Source organism: Morone saxatilis, unplaced genomic scaffold (genome assembly GCF_004916995.1).
Source record: "Morone saxatilis isolate NCDOM2014 unplaced genomic scaffold, NCSU_SB_2.0 Contig20, whole genome shotgun sequence".
Taxonomy (NCBI): domain Eukaryota; kingdom Metazoa; phylum Chordata; class Actinopteri; family Moronidae; genus Morone; species Morone saxatilis.
Genome location: NW_023339763.1, coordinates 9,353,902 through 9,364,607, shown reverse-complemented (window position 1 = coordinate 9,364,607; position 10,706 = coordinate 9,353,902). Strand labels below are relative to the sequence as shown.

The following is a 10,706-nucleotide window of genomic DNA, read 5'->3' as shown; positions in this document are numbered from 1 at the left end:
ATCTGAATCTGAATCTGAATCCTTTAGTTACAGGTTTCAAGGACAACACACCAACTGTGCACAAAATATGTGTTGCTGATTCTCTTCTAATTTTGTGTCCTAACAGCCAATATCTATAATCTCATGCTTCCACTAGGTTTGCCATCTTTGTCCTTGTCAAGAACATTTTAGTATCCTGGCAACACATTTTTTCCAAAGCCTTTTCGAGTATAATGTATGTTATGTTTGTTTTTGTTTTTCAAAAAAATACTTATCATCTGCTATTTTGATGCAAATGTAAACCTTTGATTCACAGAATAGTCATTGTGCCATCCTTAGTGACAGTGTTAGTAAGCTAAGAAAGAATAGCAAACAATATTATTTCTACATGAGAGAGTGGCGCAGGTATTACATCAACTAATACTGGAGCTAATACTGTACTTCCAAAAGGGAATCTGTCTCAGGTGTATGTTTCTTTGCCTTCAAGTTGGATGGATTTTATTACCCTGGTTTCATGTCTCTTTCAGGTGCCAAGATAAGCTAGACATATCTTTGTACAAAACACACAGATATCAAAATGATTATTGTGGGTTTTGCATCATCTTATCTGACTCTGAGTAAGACGGCTCACAAATTTCTCACAACGTGAGACTGTTGCTTTAAAACAACCTGGAACAAGCTTGAGAATCTCACCATGTCTATCTTGGCCCTTGCAGCTCCTTTGAGAGTCACACTTCACTGACTACTACAGCCAGAAAGCTTGGTTGTTGAGTAGGAGAAAATCTCTCAACAGGTCGATCTTTAACTCTAAAATAATCTGGTGTATGCCTGTTCACACTGAGCTCTTTTTTCATGCATGGAAATAAAATGTAGCAATTACCCAAGTGCAAAGAGTGTAAGGTTTTCTATCTTAGACATTGCAAGATGCTAACGACTAAATTTGCTAGGGCATAGTTAATAAAGGGAAACCTATTTAACCTTGATCTCGCATACATACAATACATCGAAACGGCACATTTATAAAACACTTGACATCTCTATATTCCATAAAAGGATAACCTAAACACGAGAAAAGGCATCAAATAAGAATAGAAGCTAATTAACATATAATGCACCATCTTGCCCTTGACTGTTCACCTCAGTCATTAAATGTTTCTCTAATGTGACTCGTAATGGAAAGACTATTTATAGATGATTTTCTTTCTCTCTTTTACTCTCCATGACACATCACGAGTCTATGAGACCAATATCTCTTCCAGGCCCTAGCTCTCTTAGTTTTATTTATTTTCTAATGTTCTAATACTTTAACAATCAGTTGTGGATGAAGTATCTCTTTGAACTTAACATAACACCCAGAGGCGAACCATGGCCTTCAACAATGCCCAAAAATAGTATCATAAAAACACTTCTCTGTCTAACTAATGGTCTGAATTACATTTATTCCTATAAGGCTAGGATGTAGCAGGTTTGCCCCGAGCTGCAGTGGGACCTTAGCCACCAGTGTTTGTTGCTCCTCTCCAGGACACTGAACTGCAGCGAGTAGGGCTCCGTGGATCGGAAGGAATACAGAGAGCGGTGTGAGAAGGTTTTTGGGTGCCAGAAGTGACCACATTACATTGCTCTGCCTTTCTCCTGATTAGATTTGCCTGAGAACCTGAGGGCACCCTCTGCTTTATTGTCTATTTTACTCTAAATGGGACCACAGTTTACAAAATCAACATCATGCTGTATGTGACCAAGTGAGATCATAAACTCATAAGGAAAATGTTTACTGAGGTAAAAAATCAAGTGAGAGGTAGGGTCATCGTCTCATAAGCTTACATACAATCTATTTTCTTTTTGCAACCAGTGGAGTTGCCCCCCTGCTGGCCATTAGAAAGAATGCAGGTTCAAGGCACTCTTACGCACTGCTCTTCAGAACCTGAAGCTCCATCGGCTCCTTATTAAATGTATACTGCTGAATACAGTGCGTGTGGCTCGTGTGTGGTGTGTGTGTGTGTGTGTGTGTTGTGGGTTGATGTGTCCCTGCTGTTAGAGCTTAAGTTGCGGCAAATCCGATATATGCAGGCTGTGGTGAGTTTACACAGCATTGCGTGTCCAGGTGTGGTTACATGGAAGATATACGGGTAGCTTCTCAGCAGGGACAAAGGTCTTGTTTCAGACCGTGCCACTTACAAAATATTTTTGTTGTAAGTTAAAGGTCTTCTTAGATGTTTCAGTCTGTATAAACTCCTGGTCAGACGACTTCCTGGAAAGTGGCGCACACTTTGTAAGATAAATCCAAGGATATATATGCTGGGTACGTTTTTATTGTTGATTGTATTCTAAAAAACTTGATTTGACTAATTTTGCGACTGCTACATGATACTTTATGCGTATGGGATTTTGTGCTACTTGTTTTATTTCAATTTTCCTCCAGAAGACACAATCTTCTCACTGTTGGTGCAGTTGGAGCTTCAGTTTCATCTTTTGCAAATGTTTCCCACAGATGCGGTTGATGGGGATTTAAACCGACAATCTGCCAATCATCAAACTCACTTTCCCTGGCTCTTAGCTGTCCACATATGCACGTGTGGTGCTGACATACTGTGTTGGGTGTGTGTGCTCGTTGTGTGTGTGTGTGTGTGTGTGTGTGTGTTCATTGGCCATTCCTGTGTCTGCTGAGAATGTCTAGGATACATGAAAAACATGGGTGAACATTCTTGAATCCATGTGTATGAGGCATTTAAAGTGTAATATATTGTATATGTGTATTCTCTTTGTTATTTAAGTATTGTACTTGTATATATGTATTCATTTTTCGTTTACATTTATCTCAAATGTTTCTCTGTGTTCTCATTTTTCGTCTTTACATTGCCCTGTCAACAGGATTTCTTTTAACGTACCCAGAATGTTACTAGATGCTGAAGAATGATTTATCCTTGGATTTTAATTGTCATGAACATCAAAAAACTTTGATGTTGCCTCCCACTGTATAATCTAGACTTGCCACTTCAGCTTACCAATAAGAATAGCTCAGAACAATGTTTTCTGTTAATAGAAAAATGTTTATTATTATTTGTAATTGTACATCTATTTTTTTTTTTTCATATTTGACTATTTTTTATTGTTCAAAATAACATCTGCTAAATTTTATTATTATTTAGTATAGTTAAAATTTTAAAAGCAGTTGAAAGCAAACAGAAGGAGACCCTTCATCCCTGTTTTCTTTTGGGATAAAACCTGGCTCATTTAAGAAACGAAACCCACCATTCTATTATTCAAGTGATTTTACACTAATGAAAAACATTACCTATGGACTATTTATTTTCATTATCTGCACATATATTCCTCCTAAAATGTTAACACCTGGACTTTAGATTCAGTTTCCATATTCTGCTATATTCCTTACTGTCCGCACTCACAGTGAGCCTGGGCCGTATCTGCCGCGGAGCTCGCTGCTTCTCCGTCATTGCTTTGTCAGGCGTGTCCTCGGGGTTCGACTTGGCTGCTGCTGTTGCCTACTGCTGCTGCTGTTACAGTTAGCAGAGGAGAAACAGGCTGCTGCAGCTCGGCGACTGTGGGCAGTTCGACACACTGTTCCTCTTTCGGCCTGCCAAGAAACAAATAAACGATTTACAAACTCTGATGTTTTCATTTGCAGCTTTTACACATGCCTTTTCCTTTTCTAAAACCTTACATCTGTTGACCACTGTGAGTTTTCTAAGCCCACCATATAGCAAAACATAACACATGTTAGTCAAATGAGGCGCTTTAGCTCACCTTTCTGGGAATGTGTTGGTGTGTGGAAGAGTGTGAGAGGCCTCTCACTGCAGGATGGGGCTTTGCTCTCGGTGCTTCTCCTCCTGGGCAGGTTAAGCTGCATGTTGGTTGAACTGCCTGCAGAACTCGGCACGTCCTTGAATATCTGCACCAGCAAGCCAGACAGTCAAGTGTAAGTATAATCAAAGAAACAATATAGAAATAGACATAGAATGCCACAGAAAAGTTACAGAAATGTGCATCAGCATGTTCTTATTGCTGTCAAGTCATTTATACTTTCATATGTAACTGCAGGGCAATGTAGCACATCTTATCACATTAAGGGCAGGTACAGTAATCACAATATTGAGCTTAAGTGTAAAAACCTGTACACTCCATGCAACAATATGCAAGATGTGATTTGATACAGTTCTACAGTACTAAAAAAGCAACATGACTGATAAACCACTTATGTCCATGATTCACTTTACGCCTAGTTAACAATTCTTGCCTTCTTGCTCTTTGTTGAAAAGAGAAAATGTCTAGTATAAGAGCTGATACAGTATATTAATTCCTAGGTCCACATGTCTGAATTGTCACCTATGCAGATTAGACTCTGCTAAACATAGCGCCAAAGCTGCTTGCTGCTGAGTCTCAAACTTATTTTAACTGGGAATAATTACATATGCAAAAACTCAACAGCAATGATCGTTGTGGCATTCAGTCTGCATTTGGAACTGATTGTGACAAATTTATTTGTACATCTTAAAGCACAATTAGGTAAGATGCAGAAAATCCCATGCTGTGATAAAAAAATGTACATGCATATTTTTTTCCCTAACCAATAACGTGACATATCGCTATATTCTTCAAACTTGATGTGTTTTCCACAACTAACGCTGCGCTACAACTATTAGTCTTAATTATTACGGCAAAAGTCAAACGTCATCATCCCCACATCCATTTATCTGTCATCGCCTTTTTCCGCTTTTCTGCCAGGTCCACACCCATAGCTCCACTCAAAAAGGAAAAGGGGAAAAAGTGCTGGGAAACCCATTTTAACACAGTGAAATTGTTGGAGCGCACTAAAATGTCATAAGCGAGAGACTTACAAATGTTTCAATATGTCACAAAGTATTTCAATACTGTTTACATTATTATCTTTTCATTTCACTACATAGATGTATTGTCACGGAAGGAGAAAACAAAGCATGTCACACAAGCTTTTGGTTGAAATCAGAAAAACTAAATGTCTGAAAAGCATCTAATCTAATCATCTTTTTATTTGTGGAGAGAGGGCCGATATGGGAAGTGCTGTCATTATGCTACAGCTGTAGAAAACAGTGACGCAAGGACTGTGTTGAGATCTCTTAAGGGTTCAGACCTGCTTTATCACAGTATGTATACTCTATTTATTTTGTTTTTGCACACTGCACTAGAGATACCTGTTGTCTGGGAAGTCTGGAGGACTGAAAGACATTTCTTGTGTGTGTGTGCTTTGTATGTGTGAGTTATTATTTCAACATGCACGCGTTTGTAAATTCATGCATGCACGCAGGTGTGACATAAGTGTTTTTATGTCTGTGTGTCTGTCGTTTGTTTCCTTCACTGGCTGAACATACTGTGTGTCCACAATGGTAGGGTCTCAAACTGCTGGGCTGATTTGTCTGTTGCCATGGTGACATCTGTAAGCAGCTTGGCCTGCCAATAAGCTGCTCGGATCTAAAGGGGAAAGTGGCATTGAAGTGTATATAGAGTAGGCCTATATACAGAAATGTGTGTGTGTGTGGCAAGTGTTTGTTCAGACGTAAATGGTTAGGTGTATTAACTGTCTTAATGTTCAGTTGCACAAAAGTTAATCCCCTTGACAAAGCCATGGGATTCACCTAATCCCCAACCACGTCACTAAACTCTGCTGTTCGAGTTATTTATTTGTATACATACACACTCACACCCTCTCACCCTCTCATTGTGTTCTATGAGGATCTCTACTACAATGTTCTGGAACTTGATGTCCATGATGGCGGCCACCGTCTCCTCCTGAGGGCGGAGCAGAGTTGGCCCAAAGACCACACCCAGATTGGCGACGGTCATCAGGTTCTGCTGGTGGTGATTAGCAACACTGTGGAGGAGAGGTAGACAGAGAGAGAGACATTTAATCCAAATGAAAAACCTGTACCCTGACCATTTTTAAAGCTGTACAATTCAATATCTTTAATCGCAATGGATCAATGACTGGTGTGTAAGTGTAAAAGGGTGTCACTTGTAGTGGGATGAACCCTCAAGAAATTACCACCCAACTCGTTATTTTCCCTCCAGTGCTCCCAAAGAAGTAGGGAGTGTACCTATTGTCCTGGGTCCTGATGTTCCCCAGCGTTTTATGCTTCCCCGCTTTGTTATGGGACCGGGGAACCCAACCCTAACCTAACCCTAACCTTTAGCGGGGAAACATAGACCCGGGGAACATAGGACCGGCGCGAACATAGGACCGGGAGACATAGGGATGACCCCAAAGAATATTAGCATCTTTCAGATCGTTTTGGTTTTATGGCCAGAACTTTTACTGTTTCGGTTTAGTGTCACCGCTTTAATCCACCCCACCTCCATCTCTGACGAACATGTCCACCACTGTAAGCTACCTTTCCAGCACCACGGCAGACAGATAAAATTAGCGACTAGCTCGTGAACATAGTGCGAGTACTTAGCTGCAATACAGCCAGATATCTTAGGAGTTAGTGGACACCAAACAGAGCTGAAAGGAGATACATCTTTATATTTAGGAGTTAATAGTTCACTTGCATTCATCAGGTTGCCTGAAACATGAGTCCAAATGAATGTAAACAGACAACCAAAGACGCTAGCAGTTATAACAGAAGTACAGACAGTTGTTGCTATGGAGACGATACATTGGTGGGAATGAGCAAGGTTTTCAAATTTTTCGTTTTCGTTGCAAATGTCTGGTCTGACTGGGCTTATATATAGACAGTCCTGCAAGAAATCCACAACTTCAAGAAGGTTGCAATGTTCAGTTTTTGTTTAAACTGTTTTGGAGAGGTGTTGAATTATATTGCATTATACTGATGTGTTTCCATTATTTTGCCCACCACATTTATATAAATGAGGATAGGCTAAACAACAGAAACACCTTTTTATATTATGACTTTCATGAAAGTAGGATTTATTGCAAGACTTTTGTATAGAGACTGTAGACATTTTAGCTGAGTCTACCTAATACACTGGCAGCTGAGTGTATTTTCTCTAGTGACAGAATAACCATTTATTCCCTGTGACAATATTGTTTTTCCAGAGCACTGATGCCAATGAATCATCTGATCTGAATTGAAAGAGACAGAGACGGGAGGTGTGTTTACTGTGATTCAGTCATTCAACCTATAAGGCAGGTGTAATCCACTAAGCCCAGGTAAAGATGTGCATGTCCTTAAAATACCTGCATTTGCACCCGATTACATGTTGTATAAATATGGCTGATATCCTATTTGTCACACATTAAAACATGCCGCTGCTGTTGAAGAAAAGCCAGATAAAGCCAGAGGGCTTAGATGCAGGTTTAGAGTGAAACCACAATACCAGTCGGCTACATTAGAGGAATAACTGCACATAAGCCAACAGTGTCATGCCCTGCCTTTTTGCTTATGGGCTGCAGCAGCTTGTGGTTATGTAATCTACAGACAGACAGCCTGTTTGATTCACAAATGTTCTTGTTTATACAGTATTTTGTTGCCTATGTACAGCACAAAAATGCATCCAAATGTGGAGGCAAAGTGCTGAAAGAAAAAAAATGAGGAGTCATTTGTCAGGGATTGGCCTTCATAAGAAAAACAGAGAGTTTCAGGAGCACATTTATTGAACTTCCTGAGTGCTCATCAGCATCTATCCTGCTGAAAAGTCCTTGAGCAAAGATGCAATCAGAAGGTTAGTAGCATCATATTGTCCCCTAGTTAGCAGTGGTTTTGTGATTTGCAGATCAAAAGACATCTAGATGCCTAGGTTAAAAAAGGGATACAATATATAAACATGGGGACACCTTTTGAGCTGCCAATCAGAAAATGTGTCTTTACTAGGCTGCGAACATCAGAATCAGAATCAGAATCAGAATCAGATTTATTGCCAGGTAGGTTTTTACACAGACGAGGAATTTGTCTTGGTGCAATGGTGCTTAAAATATACAATCACACAAAAAATATATAAATCACACAAAAATGGTAGCTCCTATACTTCCTGGCATCCATGGAAAGACCTGCACTTGACCATTATCCCTCTTTAACTTCAAGGGATTAAATCAGCAAATAGATATGGCCTGGTGACTGCTGAATGGGTTTCTATTTTCAGTACACACTACCTTAATGCATGTGGTCAAGAGGTTACACAGAGCCCTAATCCTCCTCGAGGATGAACAATAATCAAGCTAAGAAGTATTACAGCAATGTGGGTTTAAAAAGAGAAGAGGAGATGGCTATTAGCGTATACATAGTAACTGCAAAAATGAAATACTGTGCTGTTTCTCTGGTGCACAACGTCCGATGCAGCATAATAACGAAAGACTGCATGTGTATAATATCTCCACCTACTTGGCCAGGTGTTTCATCAGCAGCTCCAGCATCTGTCGGTTTTTCTCAGGCAGCCGGTGCACCAGAGCATGGATCTCTGTCACCCTGGCCTCTGGGTTGTCCAACTCTGGACAGAGACAGATATATAGACAGAGAGAGAGAGAGATGCTGTTAAAGAAATAAAGTTTAAGTCTTCAGTTTAAGTTCAGTGGCACATTTAAGAACTTATTTATTGACACAACACTTGATGGGTAAACTTAGGTGTCTACAACTGGAATGCACTCTTTTTATTTGTGTTGTTAGAGATGATACATCCTCTAACAAGTCATCATTGTGAACACAGATATTTGTAAGACCTTGCAGTAGAGACAGAAATGAAAAGAATCACGTACAAAGACTTCAAGTAAAATAACAGGTTTAGTCAGCTTTATTCACAAGGTAAAGATCACTCAGATTCAGTGGATCTGAGTGATCTAAGTGTTGTCGGATAAGCAGACCAGACAAAAAAAAGGCAGAGTGATCAGAATGAGGGACAAATGAAAAGGTAGTTTCAATCACTGAGTGTTTAACACTGCTGCAAAGTGGGGAAGCTCTGTGTCGTGGAGATTAACAGGTAGACAGAAAGGAAAGACAGACAGGCCAGTAGAGAGACCTGTTGTTGATGAATGACTATAATAAGTCACAGGCTGCAGAGCCAGTCAATGGAGAGATGACAGCAGACTCACACTAGATCAACCCTTGGGCCCTGGCTGTCAGCACCAGCACTCGCAACTGGTAGAGCATCTCAACTAACAGAGCTAAAAAGCCAAAACAGAACACACTAAAATAATTAAATATACAATGAATAGAGACCAAATATTTACACACACACACACAAAACAGCCCCTGCAAATTTACTAATTGCAAATTTAGCCACACAAACTCAACATACACATGCATGTGCACGTCCACTACACCCACACATACCTACAAACAGATGCACGCACATGAAAACAGTAACAATCAACGCCCCCTATTATGCATTCTCTAGTCATGGGAGAAAAAAACACTTCACACGCATTATGCTGAAGCACACACTCTTCCTTCAAACTGTCAGAAAACCAAGTTTAACCCTATTGAAAAGGTGTGACTTCTATCCAGGAGTAAATTCAAAGCACAATCCGTTTTTTTTTTTATCCATGACTTAATTTTCCAACCATACTAGGCTCTGGAATTAACTCCCACTCCTGTCTACAAAAGCCAGGAGAGAGATAAACAGGTCAATTAAAAATGATTCACTCATCAAATGTAACATTATATTAATTTTATCTTTTGTACCAACTCATTATTACTTTTATTAACAAAGAAGCTGAAAATTTGTGTCACAATTTGGTGTGATGGACAAAGATCAAAACTAAGATGCTCTATTACAGACAGATGTGTCAAAAAAGAACATACTACATACATACTTTCGCAAAGTATTTTGGTATTTGCCTTATTGTTTTGATTTAATTACAACTCTGCTTCAACTGCACATCACAAAATGTACACATACACATGCACATACAGTAAACACGCACAACAGCAGCTGTGATGAGTAAAAAAAAACAAACACACACAAACAGAGTCTGAATGTCAATGTAACACTGTGGTCAGTGGATATGGCGCTGACTCACAAGTGATTACACCAAGCAGAAATCATTTATCATCTCAGCCTCCACCTCATCCATCACCTAATAGATGACGACCCTTTAAAGACACTTTTTCTCTCGCCTTGAATTTCAGACCTTCAGACCTTCAGACAAAAGAATAAATACGCTATGTTCCCAGTATTAGTATGTCCTAATAGTAGAGATTTAGAATTATGTTCTGGCAGCCACCAAAAAGAATTTAGCAATTAAAAACAAACAGTTTAATCCACTGCAATATTACAAACAGCACAGGGTAATGTGATGTCTAATTCAGATAGCATAAAACCTGCAACTAAATCGTGCTGCCTGGATGTACTTGCAATGAACAGAGAACACATTATGTTTCATATAAGGCAGCAGTTCCCAACCAGTTTTTCTTGAGGGACCCCTTTTTCTATCAGTGAGTAAACTGGTGACCCCTGACTAAGTGGTATATTTTAGGGAGTTAATGTAAAATTAGCAATTTCAATTGATTTAGAGCAGATTATTTCCTGTAAATACTGATCAGAGATGACTTCAATTGATATTTTTTGGAACATTTTATACAATTTTCTGTCTGTAATACATATACACACATACAGTATATTCTAACAATCATACATACTAATTCAGTGTTTTCTTCCCATTGTTTTATCAGCTCTTTGAACTTGTTGGAACTTTTCTAATGCAGGAAAGAAACGGAAGGCTCTGTGAATATAGCTTGTGTTCAGGTCTTCAAAGTTTAGATCTTAAATAAAAATCTAAACTT

At 39.2% G+C, this 10,706-nt stretch overlaps 2 protein-coding genes across 2 annotated transcripts in view; both read right to left on the bottom strand.

Annotated features, from left to right (window-relative positions):
* The window catches only part of LOC118331752 (rho GTPase-activating protein 26-like), a gene marked incomplete in the record, with an annotated part of 13,996 nt that extends 10,302 nt beyond the window's left edge, over positions 1-3,694 (bottom strand). Inside the window, 2 exon segments of the mRNA XM_035666823.1 lie at positions 3,484-3,571; positions 3,659-3,694. Coding sequence (XP_035522716.1) covers positions 3,484-3,571; positions 3,659-3,694 — 124 coding nt within the window.
* A 24-nt stretch (positions 3,695-3,718) lies between these two features.
* Positions 3,719-10,706, bottom strand: part of LOC118331751 (rho GTPase-activating protein 26-like) — a 72,376-nt gene continuing 65,388 nt past the window's right edge. The window contains exons 19-21 of the mRNA XM_035666822.1: positions 8,310-8,415; positions 5,683-5,842; positions 3,719-3,886 (exon numbers count right to left, since the gene is read on the bottom strand). Coding sequence (XP_035522715.1) covers positions 3,719-3,886; positions 5,683-5,842; positions 8,310-8,415 — 434 coding nt within the window. The remainder of the gene's footprint in view (positions 3,887-5,682; positions 5,843-8,309; positions 8,416-10,706) is intronic.